Source organism: Caretta caretta, chromosome 9 (genome assembly GCF_965140235.1).
Source record: "Caretta caretta isolate rCarCar2 chromosome 9, rCarCar1.hap1, whole genome shotgun sequence".
Lineage (NCBI taxonomy): Eukaryota > Metazoa > Chordata > Testudines > Cheloniidae > Caretta > Caretta caretta.
The window spans coordinates 56,835,541-56,860,684 of record NC_134214.1 but is presented as its reverse complement, the minus strand read 5'-3'; the positions used below and the strand labels follow the sequence as shown (position 1 = coordinate 56,860,684).

Genomic DNA, 25,144 nt, shown 5'->3' with positions numbered 1-25,144 from the left:
TAGCTCCGCCCTCCCCCTCTTCTCGCAGCCCCGCCCCGCCCCGCGGCCGAGAATCAGCCGAGCTCCAACGCGCTCACTGATTGGTTTCCTGGATACTCCTCTTCAGCCACTGGTTTGGCGGAAGGCGGAATAGACCCCTCTCTTCTTCCGGATCCGCCCACTAAGCATAATGAAAAACATGGTTGCTATGGCATCAAGGTAGAACTATTGGCCTATGGGGAAGGTTGCCGTTGATACTGTGCCCGCCCCTTTTTTCTGTCCGGACCCGAGGCGCTGTTCCTGCAGCACCGGCCTGAGGGATGGTGAGTGGGTCCGAGAGCTGTCCGGTCTGGAGGACGGGGCGGGGGGACACAACACGGAGGGGCGCGGGCTAGGCCGGCCACTTGATGGAGTGATGGTGCTGAAGCAGTAGGCCCCGAAGCCTGTCACAGGGAATTAGCAGCCCCGCCCCCACACAGCTTCTGCGGGAGTGGGCCCTGAGGTCCAAAGGGCTGGGTCCGCGCTGGCGTGGCAGGTACAGAGTTCCTAGCTGCATCCTTGCCCGTGCTGCAGGGGGGCTTCCAAGGGGGTGCAGACCCCCACATGTGCTGGTCCTCCTCCCACCCCGCCGTAATAACACCACCCAGCCCTTTTGGAGCACTTGTCATCAGTCAATCTCAAAGTACTTTACAAAGGAGGGCGGTAGCATTATCCCCATTTTATAGATGGGGGAAACTGAGGCACAGAGCAGAGACATTACTTATTGATGGTCACCCTACAGGCTAATAATAGTGCTGGGATTAGAACCAGGTCTTCTGAGACCAGGTCAGTGCTAATCCATTAGGCTATACTGCCACAATGAGTTGCTCCAGTTGATGTAGGTGGCATGGCCTACATAGGCAACAGTCCCTAGTGTGTGCTACATGGTGCTGGTCCTGGCTGTGTGGCTTGCAAAGATATTCTGGTGTGCACTGTATCATCTTGATCCCAACCATGTAGCCAGGGCTGTCCCTAGGTGAGTGTGCGGCCTGGGACCACCCCTGCCCCCACTCCAACCTTTCCCTTAAGCCCCCCCCCCCACCTCTTCCTTCCCCTGCTCTGCCTCTTTCTGGCTTCCACCCCTTCCCCCCGAGTGACACTGGGAGCTGGCAGGGGGGGCTGGGGTTACTGCTGCCACTTCCCGATGGTGTGTGCAGGCCTGACCTCTGCTGTTGGAGCCAGGCACCCCCGCTAACCCCCCGGGCCAGCCTGGCCCCCCACTCCCCCTCTGGGCTGGCCTAGCACCCCCCACACGACATGCTCACAGAGCTGTCCCTAGGGTAAGGCGATTCAGGGCGGCCACCACAGGGGCCCCCCAAAGCGTGGGGCCTGGGGCGGCTGCCCCAATTCACCATACCCTAGGGACAGCTCTGCATGTAGCCTGCAAAAATTACCAGCCTCAGTCTCACTGTCTCAGTTTCAATGCACTTATATACAAATATAGATGGAGCATAATATGCAGGGACCTATCACCCCTGCAAGTTACACCTTCAGGCTGGAACCTTCTGTCTTCACAAGCCATATCTCTGTCCTTTAAAAGGGCAGCTTGTTAGATTTTTGTGTGGCCACATTGTCTATTGTTTTCTGGCTTCACTGGAAATCACAAGGGTTGCTGAGAACGGAAGTTTCTGGTTTCATTCTGGATTGTTCTCCCCTGATGCTGAAAGTCTTGTCTGCCTGCTTTGGGAATCTAATTCTAGTCTCTGATCTTCTATTAATATTTCAAGGCTTCCAGCTTCAAGAAATCTACATTAGGGGCGGTAGCCCAGAAGAAGAAGACCGGTCCTAAACTTGAACTAACTGAAGACCAGAAGCAGGAGATCCGAGAGGCTTTTGATCTGTTTGATACCGATGGCACTGGGAACATAGATGTTAAGGAGCTAAAGGCAAGATTAAACTCGATGTTAAAGAAAAAAAGGACCTAGATGTATAGAGACTTAAACTAATCTAAGCTGGGGCAGAGGAGGGTTGATCCCTTTACAACATAAAGTCACTGTATCCCCACACAACTGCTATCTGTCGCTCTTTGTGCTGTCCCCTTCTCCCATGGGGCTCTTTGGAGCTGGATTGACAAAATCACACTCTGAAATGTAGTTCCAGGATGTCATGAGCTTTGGAGGTGTTGGCAGAAGGTCCAAGGTTTTAGGTCATTATGAAAGCCATCTTAGGATCATACCATTCCGAAAGCCATAGTTAAAGGACATGCCAGTGTCATTAATTTCTGTGTCACTGTTTGTGACAGAGCAGATATTTGGTGTCTCCACCTCACTCATTCTGTTAGAGAGGATGATGATTAACCCCGTCTAGGATTTTCCTGCTTTCTACAGCTCCCTCTTCTGCTTCTCCAGTTTAAATCCTGCCTCGCTCAGAGGACCATGCAGAAAGGCAACCTTCAAGTCTGCCATTTGTCTCTTCACTAGGGAATGGAAAAGCAGAGTGAGGAGGGATGGGGAAACTCTTTCCTGAGGGGATTCTAAGTGTTTTTTCTACTCTCCTTAGAGAGAAATTTCCATTATGTCAGTGGAATGTGGCAGGGGCAGAAGTAACTTCTATATACATGATAGACAAAACCAACTGTTCAGCTTTTTTAAAGAAGATTTATAGAGGAACCAGAATCCCAGCTGTTTTAGACCTTCTTCTGAAGGTTTATGTCAAGGTATAGACCCTAACTCCCTCTGGGCTTAAGTGCTGGTTGAGTTGAGCACAGTAGATTGGAGTTCAGTACAGTACTAGGCATGATGGGATCTTCTCCCATGGGGTCACGTTCCTTGAAGACTGTGACCTTTCTTTGCCCTCCAGTTACCTCCCTAGTGGCTCCAGGAACTCTGTATATCTAGTATATCTGAGCTTCCTCATCCTGAATGTAGTGTCCAAATAGTAATGTAGTGACCCTTTGACCAGTAGAATACAAGCGTTTTCTGCATTTTCCTGTACCTTGATTTTCCGTGGAGAAAAGGTGGTCTTTTAGATCTGTTCTATTTGTTTTCCCAAACCTTTCACCTAACTAGAACACTTACCCTCTGAGTGGGTGTCTGAGTCGTAACCAGAAAGAGGGAAAACCCAGACCTCAGAAAATGACTTGGAATGCGAAAGATCAGATGAATAAGGTTAAAGACCTCAGGACCAGAGGGTACAATTTCTCAGGCAGCATGGATGATGAGTCTTACATCTGTTGGGCTTTTTTCTTATAGGGGAAAGAGGGTCTGCAGAGCACCAAGAACTTCTCTCTTCCATTAATTTCCCCCTTTACTGACTCCACTTACTTGCTAGTACTGACTAGAGAAGGCATTATTCTCCAGAGTATGTCTAGAAAGCTCCTTATACAAGCCTTATACAAGGGTTGCTGTTAAGACATTCAGCTCTCTCCAGGTTGCTAAGTGTTATTAGTAGACCATTTTTCCATCACCTGCTCTTTGACCTTGCTGTTTGCCTTGAGAAAAAAATACCTAATTTAACCACAGCATGGCATAGTTTAACTTTTTTTCTTCCATACTTGTATTTCCATTGCCCACTGAGGAGCTAATCTCTTTTCATTGTTTGCAGGTGGCCATGAGAGCACTAGGGTTTGAACCCAAAAAAGAAGAGATCAAGAAAATGATATCAGACATTGATAAGGAAGGAACAGGAAAGATCAGCTTCCATGACTTTCTGGTGGTGATGACTCAGAAGATGGTATGTAAATTGGGACAGTCACAATGAAACCAATTTTGCAAGTTGCTGAATGCCTTTCAATTCCTGTTGACTTCAGTGGGAGTTGAAAGGACTCAAAACTTCCCTACCTAATCTTAGCAACCACATGTGCAAAATTTATGGTTGCAAACAGGAACCATCCCATCATAGTTGGTGGTGTCTTTAAGATCTTTCTCTTGGATAAGATTGCTTACAAAGAAGGGAGTGGAGAGAAATTAATATAATCAAAACCACACCAAAGAGGAAAAACAACATTGGCCACCAAGAAGAGAAGCTGTGCTAAGTTTTGGTAAGTTGTGAGGATGACAGTGATAGTCACTATGCCAGTACAGTGTTTTTCCAAATTTAAGATATCTACGTCCATGATCTGTGTACTGTACCTAAAAATTCTTAGAAAAACTCATTGATAACAAAATAACATATTTGACAGTGTTGATGCTGCAAAACTTTAATCATGCAAAGATCTGGTCCTAGACATGACAGGAACATAAAAGTGACATTCAGAAAACATCATTACATTGGCAAAATTAAGGCTCGCTGAGTGCTTTCACTCACTGTTTGCATAATTTCTAATAATTGGGTTTCTTTTATATTGAATCTTAGTTTAGTTTCCTGTGTTTCTAATATTTGTTTTGATAAGTACAACTTTTACACTTAAGTTACTGATATGTACTCTTAGATTTAACTACAAGTTAACAAAGTTTTTGGCTATGAACTGGTATGTTGCTTACTTCTTTAAGGCTGAAAAAGATTCCAAAGAGGAGATTCTAAAAGCCTTCAAACTGTTTGATGATGATGAAACTGGAAAAATCTCTTTCAAAAACCTTAAACGTGTGGCCAAGGAACTTGGGGAAAATCTCACAGATGAGGAGCTACAGGTTTGTGTCTTGTATGATTTTGCCTACGTATGTTGTATACATAGTAGTCACTGATTGTATTATTTCATTTCAGATTTAATTCATTAACATTCATTTTTTAACTTAGGTGAAACTGCTGCGGAATTACCAGTCTGCTACACTAGAGTGCCACAGAATCCAGAAGTTTTACAACAGAGTTCTGGTTTAGTTTGCCACACAGTACATGGGGCCTTGAATATGCTCTTTTTAAAGAGATGGGTGTACATTGCAGTACAAAGAGCCTAAAATATAAGCCCTTGTCTTAGAGGGCTGGTATGAGGCCTGAGCTAAAGTAGTGGACAAGCTTTGCTGAAGCAAAGTTAGGCTGTGAGCAAACGTTAGACTTTGCCTGCTTGCAAATTTACTGAATTTGGCAAGAACAGGGCTAATATTGAAAAAAAACACACATTTGTAAGACGTGCTAGGCACAAAGTACTTAAGCAAACTCGTTTTAGAAGAGTGGTATCAGAGTATTTCAGTATTAAGGATGGTATATAAATATTCCCCAAAGATAACAGGGACACATAGACCCCTCCTAAAAATAAGGTCAGAATAACAGTGTAATGAATAAAAATGTATAAGATGGTGGGTGGTAACCAGCTACGTCAGAGGGTGTTAACTAACCATGTCAGAAGGGCAGTACGTAACTTGTTTATATTAATGTATAAAATAAAGTCTCCGAGGAAGTGTCTTTGGCCAGCCTAGGGGGCAGTGAAAAGTCCTGCCACTAACTAAGCTGCATCCATTGTCCTGGGCATACATGTTTTAGTATCCTCAGAGTCTGCCAGGTGCTATTACCGTGCTTCATCTACAATAACCCTAGCTGTGTGTCTTCGTTCCTAAACCGATCTTGTGTCATTGGGCAGTTTGCCCAAGTCTGCGCAAAGCTGGGACAGCACACAGGAAAAACACATACACACAGCCGAACATCTAACAACATCGGTGACCCAAGAGATCTTTTGTTCTTTCGCACTCCATAGACCGGATCCCCAGTCCCTGACATATCCCCTTTGCATTGCTGTTGTAGTGCAAAAGGTCCATAAGACTGCCCTAACCAAGTACTTGAGGATTTCCCTTGTGTGGGGAAATTCCTTGGTGGAATAACTGGATCTGTGTTAAAACCCTCTCAGTCTTCAAGGCAGGGAGATGGGAGGGCAAGGAAATGTGTCCAGAGTGTTGCTGTGTGCCTGCAAACCCTGGTTGGTGTTATGGCTCCTTGGGGGCTATTCTCAGCCAGCACAATCCTGTGGCTGCTCTGGCTTACATGGAAGGGGCACACCACAAGCACCAGGATCAGGGATGGGATGGAAAGGTTGTTTAAACCCACTCTTGCCCTGGATGCAAGCAGGTAAATTTGTAAATTATATTTGTAACAACAGAAAGTGCTGAGTTTTACTTAAATTATCTCCATTTCCCACTGCCCTTTTCTTTCCCACTCCCTCCTGTTTCCTTTACTCTCCTGGTGTCATTCTGGCTCAAATGGCAGTACTCTGGGACTAAAGATTGCAAGTTAAAGATCCACACCACAATGGGGATTCTTGCTCAGTGCAGACACTGTTATGTGTTACTTAAGTGAATGTTGTGCTATCCTTCAGCATCTTAAATCAAAGTCCTTTCCACGTGCACTACTACAAAAAATAAAGTTAAAGAGTTTATGACAATCTGTGTCTGAAATAGGGTCTAAAGGCCAAGACTGCGTTGAGCATATATGGCCGGGTGGATCCTACTTAGAATCATAGAATATCAGGGTTGGAAGGAACCTCAGGAGGTCATCTAGTCCAATCCCCAATTTTTGCCCCAGATCCCTAAATGGCCCCTCAAGGATTGAGCTCACAACCTGGGTTTAGCAAGCCAATGCTCAAACCGCTGAGCTATCCCTCCCCCTATCATTATCCTTTTGTACATCCCGAGTAACTCCAATGACTTCAGTGAAATTGCAGTACTCTGGAGTTACAAAGATACAATACAGCAGGATCTGTTGTTTTCTTCCAGGATAGTTCCTGTACCACACAGTGTGTATAGCAGCATAACAACTGCTTTTGAATAGATTGAATGTGAAATGTGCTGTAATAAAATCCTGTGTCCTTTCCATTCCATTTCCCTCCCTTCCCTGATATACCTTAATGGACCCATCTAATTTGGTCTCTGAATCCTTAACATCATACAGGAAATGATTGATGAAGCAGATCGAGATGGAGATGGGGAAGTGAATGAGCAGGAATTCCTGAGGATCATGAAGAAGACCAGCCTTTACTGATATGTTTGTTGTGGATTTTCTTTTTATACAGTTGGAAATATATTTGGTAGGTGCATCAGTTTTCTCCAGCCTCTGTCATTTCTCAGGGACAAAGGAAAAGTTGGGTCATTGTGTTCTGTGTGTCTGATCTTTAAACTTCATTTGTGAAATGTTCCACTGCTAAGCTGAAACTGTTTTCACTGAGAAAAATCTTCACACATTTATTCTTGTAGATTTTTCACACCCAGTTTGTTTCAGATATACAGTTCATATTTGCAGAGCCTTATCTGCCTGAACAGCACCGGAAAGAGATTGTGTATGCTTACAGAATTGTTGATAAAAGAGAGGACTCGAAGCCAGAGATTTTTGATACAAACTGCCTCACAGTTCACGGTGCATTTGAATCCAGAGTTTTGGTTTGGGCACAGTGATATTAAATGCTGCATTTGACAGGGAGCAGTGTTGTTTATTTTTTTAATTCTGTCCAAAGAACACCAAGCTTGTGTTTTATGCAAAGAACAAACCCTTTCCTTCTTTTATTATACTGTTAAAAACATGTAAGTGAGCAGATTGTTACAGCTTATTGTACTGCTATCTATCAGAGAAGTTCTTCTTTGTGCAATCTGTCCTTAATAGTGGGTGAGGGAGAAGAAGAGAAGTTACAACTGTTAAAAAACTGTGTGTTGTGGGGAACATTCAGTGGTTCCTAATTGTACAATTTTGTTTGAAATGAAATACTATTTTTTTTAGCCATCATGGTTGTAGAAATTAACATACAGTAACATGAATATAAATGGACACAGCTGCCTTCTTGAATTTGCAAACAACCTAAAGCAAATGTGCCAAATTCTCTTAGAATCATAGAATATAAGGGTTGGAAGGGACCCCAGAAGGTCATCTAGTCCAACCCCCTCTTATTAGACTCTTAATATTTAAATGGTCAATTTTAGGTGTGACGAAGTGGGGGATTTTCTTTGTGTTTTGCATGAATACCGTATGTGCTGCATGTTTAACGAGGTGGCGGGAGAGCGTGTTTGTTGTTGCAGAGGACCAGGCATGATCTCGCCTAGTAGCCTGGCCCCCAGAAAATGACCTGGATACTGTGGAACTTAGCAACCAGTGACCCAGAGGCCCACCCCAGCCTGGGAGCCAGCTGGTTCTGGCCATTGGTAACAAAGGTGATCTGTTTGCCCAGGAATAAAGACAAACAATGGAGGAGGGGCTTTCTGGAAGGTGATACTGGGTGGTCAACTGGAAGGAGATCGCTTCTGGAGTGGGGATAAAGAGCAGCCTGAGGCATCTGGATGCGGTATAGACCCAGATGGATGGTGCTAAGACTTTTGAGGACCAAGGGTCCTGAGAACTTCCTGTGTTGTGTTCAGATGTACAATAAACCCTTCTGTTTGACCCTGGCTGAGAGTCACTGCAGGCTAGAGATTGGGGTTTCATTATTCCCTCTGGGTGTGGAGGTCCTGGGGGTCCAGAACGAGTGGACTCCCTGAGGGGGGCTCAGAGAGAGAGAGAAAGGCATGCTGAGGGCTCAGAGATGTGGTCCCAGGAGGCAGCAGGGCCAAAGGGCCTAACCGCAGAGAGCGAGTGCAACCCTCGAGAAGGGCTGTCACCCTCTCAAGGACTATATGGAGTTGAGACTACACAGAGTGGGGGTTAAAAATAGGAATAAATCAATTCTGTTGCATGCATCTTACAGGTGGACCCACAAAGGAAAAACAAAATCCACCCTGACTTGGAATAAAACAATCATTGCTGCTATTCTTGCTATTGTAAGCCCTACCCAAATCCAGCGATGTGAAGTGGCAACGGAAGGAAACACGTGAACTGTTACACCCCCAAGTGGTGGTAATGAGGCAGATGGGGACTCTAAGGATTTCCCCGTAAAAAACTGTACTACTAGCCCCACCCCCACCCCCCATGGGAATTAAGCAATGTCAGTAAGTGGTGTATGAATTGGAGGGGGGAATCCTAACCCAGTGAAGAATACTAAATGTATCTGGAAATATTGCATGGTATTCTTTAGAATATGTCATAATGAATGACAGTAGGAAACAGTCATCTAGACAGGTGGTTTATCACAAAGGGCCCAAAAATATAATTCTCTGGCCTCCTGGGGTGTTTGGGTTATGGGGTTCTGCTGTTGGGGTGTGGTGTTACAATGTGTAATCATAATGGTACCTCCACAGAGGACAATCCTTAAGCTTGCAGTTATGTACATACCAGACTGGGCAAGAAGTCTCCCCTGGGACACAAGGAATATAACAATTTAACCGCTTTGCAGAATGTAACCCTACAGGTAATATGGATGCCAAGATGGAAGGATCCTGATTTAAGCTGGCTGCAGCCTGGAGCTGAAAATACGTCCTTATGGGCGAACGTGTGGGAGCGGGTGCACCAAAAGCTCGTCAGTGTGTCCTTTTAGTCCATTATATAAATTGGTGGTACACGCCAAAGAATGGTGGGTGGACAGGGTACACTCTAACTGCAGCACATACATAAAAGGGTTAAAGCAACAATTTAATTGGTGGGTGAGGGTATACACATAGAATTGTTGCTGCAGAAGGAATCTATGAGCAGTAGGAACCACAGGGTTAAGTGCATGAAATTTGGGGGTGGGGGGGAAATGTGTATGGGAATGCAAAATGCTCAACTAGTGGGGCTAGCACCTGGGTAATAGTTGCAGTGGAACCTTGAAATAAGACTGCAACTAAGGTGGTCCCCATGAGCCCTATGGAAATAATAAGAAAGGGAAGAGCTCACTGGGAACCACTAAAAAGATCAAATGATGTAAAATAAACAATAATTCAGTTAAGTAATTATTTGTCAAAATATCTAAATGTGCCCCTCTCCAATGGCCATAAAGAAGCAGGCCCAGTGCCCTGTGCCAGGAGTGAACAATTGGGTGTAATGTATATGGGATATGGAGTGTTCTGCTGGGAGTGTGCACAATTCTGTAATATGACAGGTTTCAGAGTAACAGCCGTGTTAGTCTGTATTCACAAAAAGAAAATGAGTACTTGTGGCACCTTAGAGACTAACCAATTTATTTGAGCATAAGCTTTCGTGAGCTACAGCTCACTTCATCGGATGCATACTGTGGAAACTGCAGAAGACATTATATACACAGAGACCATGAAACAATACCTCCTCCCATCCCACTCTCCTGCTGGTAATAGCTTATCTAAAGTGATCACTCTCCTTACATTGTAACAATCCAACTATTACATTGTAAGGAGAGTGATCACTTTAGATAAGCTATTACCAGCAGGAGAGTGGGATGGGAGGAGGTATTGTTTCATGGTCTCTGTGTATATAATGTCTTCTGCAGTTTCCACAGTATGCATCCGATGAAGTGAGCTGTAGCTCACGAAAGCTTATGCTCAAATAAATTGGTTAGTCTCTAAGGTGCCACAAGTACTCCTTTTCTTTTTGAGAATTCTGTAATAGAACACTTGGGAGTACAAGTGCACCAGCATCTGGCACAATTACATGCTGCCATTGGAACTTTGGTGCATGAATGGATCTGTGGAACTCATTGCTGTGGACAAATTGAACCAGTGCATTACCCAATTCCATACCAAGTTTTCAAGCTGGTTTGGACAGTGCCCCGTTTCTCTGTAAATATTCATGATATGGACACAGTAGTGGCAGCTCCAGGCCAAGCAACGCCAAATGCGTGTCTTGGAAACCAGGGCCCTTCAAGGAATGAATGCCTTCCAACTAGCTACTGAACTGCTGATTGATTGTACTTGGACTGATGTAGTCTGTGCCCTTTGGACAGGCCTAATGGACCCTCATTTGCTTCTTGGTCATATTACTCACGTTATAGGGGTGCTATTCATACTAACTGTATTATTAAACATATTAATGGGGTGCTTAAAATTATATGCTGCCTTAGCCTCGCCCCAAAATCCATACTTGTAAATTCAGCGGCTTATGCCTTTTATAACCTACCTTTGCTCTCTCCCCCTAGCATGACTGGTGGACCAAGGTATTGAGCTAATCGGAGCCAGGGCTTCCAGCTCAAGTGCCCCGCCATCCAGTGTGCGGGAAGGAGGGGCACCTGGGCCCTTCTTTGAAGAGAGTGGGGGAGTGTTGGGGTATGTAAGGGTTAATTAAAACCTGGGTAACCACTAGCATTGTATTGGGGAGGAAGGCAGGGGCAGGCACTGTCTCTTTGATAGATAAAGTGCTATCCCTCTCCCTTCCCTTCTGCTTAAGGAGTGATAAGCATTGCAGGAATGTGGGGATCTAAAAATACTGTTTATGTGAAGCGGTGATTGCTCCCCCTCCCTTCCTTTCCCAGCCACATAAACGAGCTTGGGGTCATGGCCCGTTCCTCCCTTCCTTGTGGTCAGCTGATCAAGGGAATTTGTGGCTGCAATTATTACAAAGAAATGTGTCTGTAAAGTAAAAACTATCTGTAGAATATACTAATGTTGTAAATAGTAATCAGGGGCTGAAATAATTATGATCAGTATATAGCTGTTAATATTTATGGTATGGACATTCATATTACTAAATAAGGGTTTTGGGGGTGTTGTAGTGAATGTAGGTATTTACATACTAACTTAAATAAAAGAAGTGTGCTGTAACTAATTCAGTGCTTACTCGACAATTGGGTCAAGGGGAACAAGTACCGCAATAAAGAAGCCTGTCTACTCAATTAGCTTCTGGGTCCCCCTGCTCATTCTCTAACAACATACTTACCTGAAGTGTACCACAAAGAAAAGGAAAACTTAAAACAAGCTTAAAGACAAGAAAATCCCTGTTATCTTTGATTAACATTGTGATGATGAGGCAAAATCAATACTGAATGTATTGTTTGCACCATTAGAAGAACCTGATTGCCGGGAATGTTAACTCTTTTTTTGGTGTTTTTAGATAACTGTTAATCACTCAGCTGTTTCACGGGCTGTAGTCAAAGCACTAAACGAGTACCAGATTGATTATAAAAATGTTGTAGTAATTGATACTGACAATGCTAGTTACATGAAAAAAGGCATTTGATTTTGTGTTGTCTACACTGTTTCCAAATTCTGTGCATAGGTGCCAAACAGGTTATATTGTTAACTTAATTGGTGAATCATTTAGAATGCCTTTTCAGCTGGTTGATACATTTGTAAGATGCTTCAGAAACATGTTCTGTAACTCTGGAAGTACGAAAGAGAGGTACCTCCTTTTCATGAACCAGAAACTACAAGAGGAGTCTCCAGATGCCAAATTATCCATGCCTTCTAGCCCAGGTGGAACATGCTGAAACAGCTGGTTCCATGCTGTCCAGTATCATTCTAAGAACTTTCAGTACTACAAAGAGTTCTTTAATGAAGAGTGCAATAGCAACATCCCAATTTCTGTGCAAACTATTCAGAAAATGCTGAATGAGCCAACTAATTATGCATTGTTGAAAGTACAGAAAATGTGAACAAATTATCAGTTTAAATCTGGCATTTGAGAGAAGGAAGCCTTGCACTGTTAAAGCATTTGACATTCTGGAAGAACTGCAGATATATTTCAGTTCACTTCTAGAGCTCCATTCAGAAAGCACCTCAGAGTTCTTCAATTTTAGGGAAGCAGTAAACTTACCTCCTGTTAAAAGACTTCCCTGTCTAGCTCCTTTTAAAGAGGCATTCCATGAAGCTTCTGAAAAGCTTGACAACTCTTTATCATTTGGACAACCAGATCTAAATTTTCTGAAGACTTGTAGGTTATTTGATCCTCATCATGTTTACATCCCTGTAAAAATTTTCAAGCAATACCTGTTTTTTTCTGAGATAGTTGAACAGGAGCTGAAACTGTACAGGGAAAATATTGTGCCTGAAGCTAGTCAAAGTCAACCTATTTTTGTAGACTGCCAAGTGTTTTGGCTTTCAGTGACAGAGAAAATTCCAAATATCTCCAAACTGGCCTTGAATTGCATAAATGCTGTCTCAAACTCTGCAGATGCAGAGAGGTTTTTCAGTGTATTTTCTGGCACAAGGAAATCACTAAGTGAGAAAAACTTGAAGGCTCTTTGTTTTCTGTACTATAACTGAATTAAATGAAAATATTAGATTGCACTGAAATGCAGGATAATGATTCGCAAAACTGTGACTTTCATGTGTGAAAGTCTAAGCAATTTAAAATGACATTCTACTTTATTTTTATTTGCTGTTGGTGTTCTGTAATGTAATCTAAATTAAAATCCAGGTTTACAATTGGAGTGCAGGGTATTGGTTACCAAGTATTTGTAATTTAACTTTCATGTATTTAGGAAATGCTGAATAGTTATTGTGACTTTTTTCTGTATTGTAGTTTTTTAAAATTGCCAAAATATGCAGAATTTTTAATTTTTTGGAGCAGAATTCCTCCGGAAGTAAAGAAGGCCTGCCTAAGCAGCACACAATGGGGCCTGCACAACACTATGATTCAGCAAAGCCCATCAGGACATGTCTGGGCAAGTGTCTTCTAGGTACATGGACTAAGGATATAAAACAGGAGACTGTGGCATCATGTTTAGTCTTTCTCCTCCCCCATCTCACTGTGAACAACAGCTGTTCATCTGAGGAGAGTAGTCCAGGCTTAAGGAGAAGCCTGTATATTAAGAACTGTAACAGCCAGTGGGGTGAGAAAAATATGCTTATCTTTTATTTTCCTTTGTAACTATTTCTGACCTCTGATGCCTACCACTTTTAATCCCCTAAAATCTATCTTTCAGTAGTTAATAAATCTGTTTTATACTTTACATAAAACACTGCCTTTGGCTCGAAGTGCTTGGAAAATCTCAGTTCTGGTTACAAAGGCTGGTGCATGACCTCTCCCACATTGAGGGAGGGGCAGGCAGGGTAATAAACTTACACTGCTCAGGCTTCTGACCAGGACAAGATGGTACAGCTCAGGGGTGCAAAGCTGGGGGGAGTTGGCTGGTGCCTTTCTCTGTGTGATTCATGAGTACCCTTGGGCTCACTCCTGCAATGTAGCTGTATGCGGGGCTCCACATGCTGTTGTGCTGCATGATAACAGTGCCTGGAAGGATTTGCTGCTTGTCACTAGCAAAGCATTGTGACAGATAGTCCAGGCTGGAGAATCAAGGGAGTACACCGGTAACCCAGTTCCAGGATTCACCTTGGGGAATCCCATCACAGTAGGACTGCAGGGAAAAATCCCTGTGAGAGACGGGGTCCAGTACTGGGAAAGGGCTCTGTGATGGGTTGCCCCCTGCCCCTGCCGAGGTGCCACCTGTTACATTGGGGTACCACTGAGCTGGCCTGTTCCACCAGCCTGGGCTCCTTTACATGGTCCTGCTTAGCCAGGCCCTGAAGCCTCCTTCAAGCACTGTGCCATTCTGTACCTTGGGCAATGACCCAGCACAGCAATGTTCAGCCTTATAATACGATTGTGTGGTATCCAAAAAACGAGGAACACGCATGATTCTTGAAAGAACTTTTGAACATGCTAGGAGTGGTAACAAGGAAGTGCTATAAGAATACTACTTAGCTAGTAGTACCTGTAAACAGTCTTAGAGCTTGGCACAGCAGCAAAGCATAACAAACCTGGAGTGCTGTTTGGAAGGGGAAACTGAGTCATGTTGTCTCATAGCATTGGTAGCTAAATGCTAAGGCACCTACGCTCTAAAATATACTAATATCTACATTGTGTTAACAATGCTGCACACGCTAGAATGCTTTCCTGCAAGCTGGAAAAAGAAACACAGAACATTGTAAAAACACCTATGGATAACACTCCTATTTTTGGTAACACTGGCAAGTTAGATAACCAAGACCTAAAGAGGATTGTAGGCACACTGTCTTCGCATTAGTCAGTAACTAAGGCTCTAGCACACCTAAGGCAGGAGGTGTGATGCTACACCCCATATTCTTCATAGAAATATTGGTATGATATGAATATAGCACAACTAAGATACGTTTTATGTAAGATGGGTCTTGTGACATAGCATTGGAAAGGTCACGAGTTGCTAAATATGAGTATCCTATTTGTATGCATGTATCATTTCTGTATCTGAAGTGAGGAATATTCACGATGTATCAATTACAAAAGTGTTTGCATCTGGGGAATGCCCACCAAACAGAATGCAATCCGTCTTGATGAGCCTTTAGGGAGAACAATAGGACTTTGAAGATTCTAATTTCCTACCTTTTAGAGAATCTTCTTACTGAAGGGTCATGTGATTAAGTCACTTGGCACTGGATTCCATGATACAATACCACTATTTTTCCAATGGGTGGGGGACCACACTGGCAAACAAAGGGTTCCCCACCATATATAAACCTACTTAAGACAGGGGACTGACTTAATTAGTTTTTGTTCTTCACTGAACAGGATGACTGCTGGAAACATCTAAGGAACAAAGACAAAAGTGGGGGCAGAGAAAAGCTGAGCCCTGGCTGGAAAAGCTGCCTGGCCTGTGAAATAAACGTCTAAAACAACATTTAGGGTGAGAAATAGCTACTTGATACCAGTTTCTTTAGTGTTTTAAGCTTACATTGCGGTTTTTGTTTTATTTGCTGGTAATCTGCTTTGGTCTGTTTGCTATTCCTTATAATCGCTTAAAATCTATCTTGTGCAGTTAATAAATGTGTTTGTGTTTTCTCTAAAACCAGTTGATAACTTCAGGGCAAAAACTGCATATCTTCCTCCACACTGAGGGAGAGGGCGAAATTTCACAAGCTTGTGCTGTACATTTCTCTGATCAGTGCAAGACAATACCATTTTGGATTTACACTCCAAAGGAGGTGTGCACTTGAGTTCTGAGCAATTCCATAGCTCAGTCTGCCTATGCAGTGCTGATTTCAATGTCTTTCTCTTGCTGCAGCTGCGTGTGTCCTACCTATGAGTGTGCTTTTGACGTTCCCCTGTAGTACCTGTAGTTCCCCTGTAATACCAGTAGATCAGGACAGAATCCAAATGTCTTTTAGAGAAAGCGTCAATACGAAATTTATAATGAACACTAGTCACTTGGAGTTACTAGTCACTTGGAGTCAGGGTTAACATTCCTATGGATACTACACGAAGCATGGCTTAGGATTTCTTTGCGCAGTGCTCCCTGCCCTAGTTTCAGGAGTCCTGTGAGTAGCGCTTCCATTAGGCTTTCAAAGTACAGGGTTCCTCACCCTAGGATTACGGTTCCTATAGTAGAGTGGAACACGCTAGTGTAAGGTTTCCTATAGGTAAGCCAATTGGCATTTGGGTAGGGTTCCTATTCTTAGCCCACTTGGAGTTAGGGTTTCTACGGGTAGCCAGGTTAGGATTAGGGTTCCTATGGTTAGGCAACTTGGAGTTAGGGTTTGGATTCCTAAAGGTAGGCTACTTATATTTAGGCTTAGAGTTGCTATGGTTAGTGTTGACCATCTTTGGACCACTTGGAGTTGGGGAAGGATTCCGATGGTAGGGCTCCCCGCCATAGTGTTAGGGTTTGTACTGGTTGCACTCCCCCGGCCCACCAGCGCACGTGTGGTTAGGGTTTCTATTCGCAGGGCTTCCCGTTTTAGGGTTAAAGTTGTATGTGTAAGACTCTATAACCTAGGGTTAGGGTTCCTTTGGGTGGGGATCCCTGACTTAAGGAGTCCTATGAGTAGGCCACTCAGAGTTAGCGTTAGAGTTCCCCCGCCCCACAGAGTTCCTCTAAGTAGGCTTCTTGGAATTAGAGATAGGGTTCCTAAGTGTTGGGGAACACTACTGATAGAAACTGTAAACCTAAGGCGGAGAGCGGTACCTGAAGGAATGCTAACCCTAACACCAAGTGGCCGAGCGCTAGCAATCCTAAACCTAGGGCGGGGAGCCCTAGCCACAGGAAGCCTAACTTGAACTCCAACTGTGCTGCGAATTGGATCCCGAATCCTACGGCAGGTATGTCATGCCACAACATTAAGTGAACACTAACTCCAGGTGGCCTACCTAGAATAAACCCTATCTTAGTTGGAGAAAACTACACAAAGTACTCTTAAATGTGGATCGGGACTCTGAACCATCTAAACCCTAACCCTTGGGCTGTGATCCCTCCGAATAGGAACGGTTAGCCAATTCAATGTGGCTTACCCTCAGGAACACTAAGCCGAACTGCAAGGGGCCTATCCATAGGAAATTTAACCCTATCTCTAGGTCACATACACATAGGATCCCCCTAACCTCAAATCCAAATAGCCAATACATAGCAGTCTTAACCTTAATTTCAAGAAGACTACCAACAGGTATCCTAAACTAGGACTGGCCCCCATGCCCCCTCACTTGGGCCAAAACTTTGAAAGGTCTCAATTCTGCCTTCTTCCTTTTCTACTCTTCTTATGCTCTGCTACCTACCCCAATAAAGGAGAACTAACAACTTAAAATGCCTTGTTCAACAATTTTAAGTAATACTTAACTTTCAAAACCATGAACAGCAAATATAACTTTTCTTGTCTGTATAGTGAACGCTGGCATTTTTATCTGTTTGATAGTGGTGCTTTCCATGCCTTCTTAGTTGCAAAGATTTGAACTGCTTCTTGAGGAAGATCCGCATTCTGGGTCAGCTCACTGAGATAATTGTGAGGCCGACCAGCCTGGCCTGTGTTATTGTGACGCGTAGATATCTTTTTATTAACTTCAGCGCAGAGTCTCCACTGGCAACTGCAACAGGAAATGTTAGAGATATACGCAGAACAACAAAAGCATTTGGAAAGAGGGTGGTCATATGCTTTGCGCACACATGTTCCAGAACAGCCTTTGGTGTTTATTCTGCTGAAATATATCTTGAAAGGGCTTTCAGTTCATCACCTAAATCACTCACATCAATATCGTGCATGTCATCATGTGTCAACACTGTCTCTAGTTCCCTGCATTACTGGTGTAGGTCTTCAGGTATAGTGAGGAGTTTTGGAATATCATACAACATCCCAAATATACTGCTGTGTTCCCTTGAGCTGCATGAAAAGTTCTTCAACTGACTGTATTGCACAGTCTAGCACTTGGTTAAAGAATTCAACTTTGAATTGTTTGGGGTCTCTGATGGGATTATTCCATGCTTTGTAATCAAAATATCTTCTTCTTCGGTGACTCTTGTATTCTTGAGTGGGTGGAAAAATAGTTTCAGTGTGAAGTTCCTCCGCCAACTTCTGTGCACTCTTCAGAACGTTTTGAAATCCCTCATCTGACCGGTAAGACTGTAGGAATGACTTTGCTTTGTCCAGTTCTTCCATTGCTCCAGATATATCAAGGTCAACGCTTTGGAGTATCTTGCTTACAACATTTATTTCAAACAATATGCCATGCCACAACACTAAGCCACACAGAAATTTGAAGTGATGTATGTTTCCTTCCCTTTATATTTATGACACGCTCCCCCCCCCCCAAATCACAGATAGGGTGAAACACTGATTTCTTCCTCAAGCTGTAGGAGAAAAGAGAGTTAATAAGACACATACACCTCTAAATATACTACCAAGTGTATAAAGACTAACAATATTTTCCAAATCTCAAGGACGATTTTAAACAGCTGATTCTGGGAAACTTTCACGGGAGAGTGCATCAGCCACTTTGTTAAAAGCTCGTTGGATGTTGAAATCAAGATCTTGGAGAACTAAACTCCACTGAATAAGTTTTTTGTTATTTCTCGTGGCAGTATGAAGCCACTGTAACGCAGCATTGTCAGTTTGCATGTGGAAACGCCTTCCCCAAACGTATGGGCGTTGCTTTTCCACAGCGTAGGCAATGGCGTAACATTCTTTTTCACTGACTGACCAGTTGCTTTCCCTCTCGCATAGCTTCTTGCTGAGAAACACTACAGGGTGGAATTCTTGATCAGGTCCTTTCTGCATTAAAACTGCTCCCACACCACACTCGGACGCATCTGTGGTTACTAGGAATGGTTTGTCAAAGTCTGAGGCCCTTAGTACACGGTCAGACATAAGTGTCGCTTTAACCTAGTTAAAGGCCTTCTGACTCTTTTCGGTCCACTGAACGGCATTCAGGTGTTTCTTTTTGGTTAGGTCTGTCAGTGGGGCGGCAAGTTGGCTGTATTGCGGTACAAATCGTCTGTAATAACCGGCCAAGCCTAAGAAGGATTGAATCTGTTTCTTTGACTTTGGGAAAGGCCACTTTTGGATCACATCCACTTTGGCCTGTAGGGGGCTGATAGTTCCTTGACCCACCTGGTGTCCAAGGTAAATCACTCTGTTTAGGCCTATTTGACACTTCTTAGCCTTAACAGTTAGTCCTGCCTCCCTTATGCGCTTAAGGACTTCTTGTAGATGTTCCAGGTGTTCTGCCCAGGAATCCGAAAATATGGCCACATCATCAAGGTAGTCGACTGCATATTCTCCTAATCCCGCTAGGAGATCATCTACAAGTCTTTGGAAGGTGGCGGGTGCATTTCACAGTCCGAAAGGGAGTACATTAAATTCATACAGCCCGACATGTGTGGTGAAGGCTGACCTTTCCTTGGCAGATTCATCTAGCGGTACCTGGCAGTACCCCTTGGTTAAGTCCAAGGTAGAGATGAACTGGGCCCGTCCCAGTTTCTCTAATAGTTCATCTATGCGTGGCATTGGATAGTTGTCTGGGCGAGTTACAGCATTTAGCTTATGGTAGTCCATGTTAAAACGTATTTCCCCATCTGGTTTGGGAACTAGAACCACTGGAGATGCCCACGCACTGCCAGAAGGGCGGATTACACCCATCTGTAACATATCCTGGATCTCCCGTTCTATAGCAGTTTTAGCTTGAGGAGACACCCGGTAAGGTTGGACTTTAATTGGGTGAGCATTACCTGTGTCAATGGAGTGGTATGCCCGTTCAGTCAGTCCTGGGGTGGCTGTGCACAGCTCCTTGATCTGCTGTCACTGCATACGCCCAAGAGCTCCATCAAGGAGCTGTACACTAGTTACGTGCCGACGTTCTCAGCCACCTGGACCGTGAATGGCCCTTCCCACAATGCTTCCATTTTATGGGCCTGGAGCATCTTTAAGACGATGACCTGGTCCCCTACTTTGAAGGAACGCTCTCTGGCATGTTTATCATACCAGGCTTTTTGCTCTTTTTGAGCATCCTGTAAGTTTTCTTTAGCAAGGGCTAAAGAGGTTCGGAGGGTGTTTTGTAGGTTGGTTACAAAGTCCTGAATGTTAGTTCCTGGAGAAGGTGTAAATCCCTCCCATTGCTGCTTCACCAACTGTAATGGCCCCTTAACCGCACGGCCATATACAAGTTCAAATGGCCAAAACCCTAAACTGGGATGTGGTACAGCTCTGTAGGCAAAGAGCAACTGCTGCAACACTAGGTCCCAATCATTGGAGTGCTCATTTACGAATTTATGTATCATGGCCCCCAAAGTTCCATTAATCTTCTCCACCATGCCATTTGTTTGATGGTGGTAAGGAGTGGCAACCAAGTGATTTACCCCATGAGCTTCCCAGAGGTTTTCCATAGTTCCTGCCAGGAAATTAGTCCGTGCATCTGTGAGGATGTCAGAGAGCCAACCTACCCTGGCAAAAATGTCTGCTAGTGCCTGGCACACACTTTTAGCCCTGGTGTTGCTTAGAGCTACTGCTTCCGGCCATCGGGTGGCAAAATCCATGAAAGTCAGTATGTACTGCATTCCTCTGGGTGTCTTTTTTGGAAAAGGACCCAGAATATCCACAGCTACTCGCTGAAATGGAACTTCAATGATGGGGAGTGGCTGGAGAGGGGCTTTGACCTGGTCTTGGGGTTTTCCCACTCTTTGGCATACTTCACAAGACTGGACATAGGTAGAAACATCCTTGCCCATTCTCTCCCAGTGGAATGACCCCCCCCCCCCAAACGGTCTTTGGTCCTGTTCACCCCAGCATGGCCACTAGGATGATCATGGGCTAAGCTCAAGAGCTTGGCCCGGTATTTAGTTGGAACTACCAACTGTCTCTGAGGATGCCAGTTTTCCTGGTGTCCACCAGAAAGAGTTTCCTTGTATAAAAGTCCTTTTTCTACAACAAACCTAGATCGATTAGAAGAGCTGAGAGGCGGTGGATTGCTCTTGCTGCCGTCCAAGCTCTCTGGAGGCTTTCATCTGCTTCCTGTTCAGTCTGGAACTGTTCCCTTGATGCTGGAGACATCATTTCCTCATTGGAGTGTGGACCTGGGCTTGGTCCCCCTGGAAGCGATGCAGGTGATGGGGCTGTTTCCGTTGACTGTGAACTGCTCTCCGCTGAAGCACTATGTTGGAGGTTCAGGCTCTGGCATGACCCGGGAATGCTCGGGTGTTAGCCCCATTCTGACTCTCGCCTTGGATTTAAACAATTCATAGTGGTTCATGTGTTCCTTTGTCATTTCAGCCGCCACCTCTGCTAAGGGTCCACTGAGCTGCGGCCTCATCTCTACCATGTACTGGTCAGAGATGCTGTACCGAAGGCAGGCCTTTTCGAAGTTTTCAAAGAAGGGCTCGGTATCATCGTGTGCCTTGTAGGTGGGGAACTTCCTGGGATGTGAAGAGGTACCTGTAGAAGAATTGGTATTCTGTTGCCTTTGCTATCTGCAGCTTCAGTGCATGCTTCCACTCTTTTTCCTTTACCTCCATTTCTTTTTCCTTTGCCTCCATTTCTCTCCGGACAGCCTGATGTTCCTTCACCTCATGCTTCCATTCTTTTTCCTTTACCTCCATTTCTCTCCTGTGGGCCGCCTCCTTTGCTTTTTCTGCCTTTGGTGCTGTCATCTTAGCCTCTCTGTTTTTAATTAACTTTACACCCGACAGTTAAAGAAAATAACAAAAAGCTGGCTTGTAAAATTCTTGTGCTGTAATGTAATACCTATGTTCTCTGATAGCTAGTCTTAGCCTACAGAAAAGTGCACTGTCTCCAGGCAAATAGACAGAAAAACCTTCTAGTTGCTCTTAGCTAAAAAACATCTATGGATAACACTCCAACATAGAAAGGATTGAAGGCACACTGTCTTCGCATTAGTCAGTGACTAAGGCTTAGCAGTAATCTAAGGCGGGAGGTGTGACGCTACACCACTGTTCTTCATAGAAATATTGGTATGATATGAATATAGCAAAACTAAGATAGGTTTTAAGCAATATAAGTCTTGTGACATAGCATTGGAAAGGTCACGAGCGACTGAATATGAGTTGCCTATTTGTATCATTTCTGTGTCTGAAGTTAGAAATTTTCACTATGTATCAATTACAAAAGTGATTGTACCTGGGGAATGCTCACCAAACAGAAATCAATCCTGGAAACGTCCACTTGGCGTAGTCTTCCCCTCAAAGTATTCTCCCCAAGCCCTGCACCCCCTTTTTTGGGGCAGGCTTGATAAGAATCCTCACCAATTTGCATAGGTGAACACAGACCCACCCTTGGATCTTGGAACAATGACAAAGCAAAGTCTGAAGGTGAGTTTTTTTCTGTATTCACTTTTCTTTCTGTATTAAGCTTAGACATGCGTGTTTTAATTTCTTCTGTTTGGTAATTCACTTTGTTCTTTCTGCTACTACTTGGAACCATTTTAATCCTACTTTCTATGTTTAATTAAAAAAACACTTTTTACTTATTATTATACCCAGTGTACGCATTTATATCTGGGGAGCAAACAACTGTGCATATCTCGCAATCAGTGCTATAGAGAGCGATAAATTTACAAGTTTACCCTTCTAAGCTTTATACAGGGTAAAACGGTTTTATTTAGGCCTTGGACCCCATTTTGAGTTGCGCATCAGAATGTTAAAGACATGAATATTTCCCAAACTGCTTGCAATTTAAGGGTCATGGTTAAGACCCTGGCTCTGTCTTTTAATCAGGGAAGGTTGTCTGGCTTTTGTTAAGGCAAGTTTCTGAAGTTCCACGCTGTCAGGAAAAACAGGTTACAAGTCGTAACAGAAAGGCTCGGCCTTAGTGCCTACCTCTGGCGGGCGCCCAAACCCTTCACCCACAAACAGCCTTACAGATACAACAGAGCAGTAGCCAAACAGCGGTTAATGGCTCAGCAACACCCAGCAAAAAAAGAATTCACTATCCAAGGAACTGTATACAATGGAGACTGTTGAGAGAAAGCACGCAGACAATGCATAGTGCTTGATAAATGGGTACTGCTTGAGTCCTACCTCACCGCAAAAGATCTTTCCAGGAAGCTGGAAGAAACTACAAAAGAGGGGAAAGGACATCTCTGCTCTCCCCGCTAACAAATGCAGGAACATTTGGTGGGAAAGATTTTAAAGGGTGGGGGGTGTCAGAGGCTAAAAAAGATCCGAAGAACTATATATCCAATGAAGTGAGCTGCAGGTCACGAAAGAATATGCTGAAATAAATTTGTTAAACTCTAAAGTGCCACGAATACTCCTTTTCTTTAAACCGAAAATGTATCCTAGCTGTGGATGTGTGATCCCTAGAGCCCCGCCTTTCTCTACATTCTGAACAGGCTGCACTTTGCACACAGCACCTGAAGAAAGGGCTCTCAAAACGCTGTTCTATGCTGGGGAATATGGGAGGCTCAGGGACCGATATCTGTGTGGCTGTAATGCATTGTAAAAGATGAATATAATTCTCACAAAGACTTTTGCTCAGGATGTAGTCTAGAAAAATGGCAGTTTCTAAAGCCCTTTCCGGGGGTCTAGTTGCTCAGTTATCATGGCACTGGCTTCTTCCTGACCCTCCCAGGCAGCAATTGAACAAACTCCTCTCATTCGCCTACCCATTGCATAGAAGGAAGCAAATCTCCAGTAACCCTTTTGTCTTTGACAGGAACACAGCACTAACTTGGCATAGAAATGGATTCATCTTGTGGTAAATTAACAGATATGCTGTGATATTATGAAACAAGAGAAGTGAACATTAATACCTAATCAATGGCTGCCACATCCCATATCCCGGTGTGATTTGCAAAGTGTTTTTGTTTACACAAGATTATTTGGGTCAGAAGACCTCTTGAAAACATCTGAAAAGGACAGCTATGAACACCACAATCATTTACCAAGTACTGGGAAAAATAAAAAGGCCAAGAACCCGTTTACATAGAGCTTTTCTTCTGCTCTGGGAAAATGTATTCAGAGGGTAACAGCTAAATATGTATAAGGTCTAACATATTGTTTAAAATAAGCAGATAACACATAATTCCAGGGTCCAGTCAAAGGGAAGTGGCCCATAAACACCTTTCCAGTCTCGCAGTTTACTGGCCGCCATACATTGAATTGCATCCTGAAATAATTAAACTGACACACATCCACCACAGTAAGAGAAGCCATTTTACACGTCCACCCTTCATGCATACCCATACCTTGTGTTGGGTATGCGCCTCCTCATCAGGAGTGATTGCACCTGTGGGGGCGGGGGGTTGGATTGGGTAATCAAGGCCACAAATCTAAGAGTGAGGAGTGTGAGGCTTACAAACCAAGTGCAAGCGCTTGCCAAGGGTTTTCACTTCAACCATGTTCAGGAAAGCTGTATTCAGACTAAGAAGATCATCAGGGAATGTAGAGCATATTATGAGAGAAGACTAACAGAACTTGGCGTCTCTAATAAAAGGAAGGTGACTGTAAGGATTAGGGATATGAATGCAGTCAAGTGGGTACACCATAGCGAGGGAGTGCAGGAACTTAAGTTAAAGGACAATATTGGCACAAGTGGAGATAAACTGGCAATTAATTCATTTAGCCTGGAAATTGGGAGGAAGTTTCTGACGTTCAGAGGCATTAGGTTCTGGAACAGTGTCCTAATCGGAGTAGGCAATTTACTACTTTTGAGCTGGAGCATGAGAAATTTTTGGAAAAGAATATATGATACAGTTGTTTGCGATAGCAGGGAACTGGACTCGGTGAACCAAGAGATCCTTTCCCATCTGTGGAGGCTGATTCCACAATCTAGCACAACGACTGCAGAAAGTGGGGCCCTGAAAGGCTTTTAAAAATTAATACTCCCCACTCCAGGCTTGTATTAAACGCCCAAGGTTAGGCACAACACTTTTTTTTTAAATTCAGGAAGGCGCACTTGGGCATTCCTCCATTTGGGATTATTTTCAGCACGCGTCCGGGGAAGACCTGAGAAAGAAAATAAAATAAATTACCTATTGCCCCCAGCTACTTAAGCAATTTATGCACATTCCTCTTAGAACACCAAAAATCCAATCCTGTTTTTGAAAAAGGTAAATTTTATTAAACCCAAAAGGAAAGGAAATACATTTGGAATTTAGACTTTTCATTAGATCTTAAAAGACACAATTACAAAAATTAAGCACTAAAAGTAGCTCTCTTGAAGTTGCATTCAAATATTAAAAGAAAACAAAAGTATGTGGGAGTAGGCCACAAGCCAATAAGGAAAAAAATAACCCTAATGGTAATTCCCTGATTCCTTACATAGTTGAA

General features: G+C 43.7%; 1 protein-coding gene across 2 annotated transcripts; it reads left to right on the top strand.

The window, feature by feature from the left end:
- The first annotated feature begins 146 nt into the window (after nucleotides 1-146).
- CETN2 (centrin 2) lies at nucleotides 147-8,252 on the top strand. 2 transcript variants are annotated; one of them, XM_048864175.2, is made up of 6 exons: nucleotides 147-302; nucleotides 1,746-1,904; nucleotides 3,562-3,690; nucleotides 4,449-4,586; nucleotides 6,772-6,907; nucleotides 8,036-8,252. In XM_048864175.2, exons 1-5 carry the CDS (start codon nucleotides 300-302, stop codon nucleotides 6,859-6,861), a joined length of 519 nt encoding a protein of 172 aa, XP_048720132.1. In that variant the 5' UTR covers nucleotides 147-299; the 3' UTR covers nucleotides 6,862-6,907; nucleotides 8,036-8,252. The 2 variants fall into 2 exon arrangements, with proteins under 2 accessions (XP_048720132.1, XP_048720131.1); XM_048864174.2 differs by having other exon boundaries at nucleotides 6,772-8,252.
- The last annotated feature ends 16,892 nt before the right edge of the window (nucleotides 8,253-25,144 follow it).

Bases quoted from the DNA above. Each gene is read 5' to 3' on its own strand.
- CETN2 (XM_048864175.2), top strand. The intron at 1,905-3,561 runs GCAAGATTAAAC...CATTGTTTGCAG, and splicing joins TAGATGTTAAGGAGCTAAAG to GTGGCCATGAGAGCACTAGG. The intron at 4,587-6,771 runs GTTTGTGTCTTG...AACATCATACAG, and splicing joins TCACAGATGAGGAGCTACAG to GAAATGATTGATGAAGCAGA.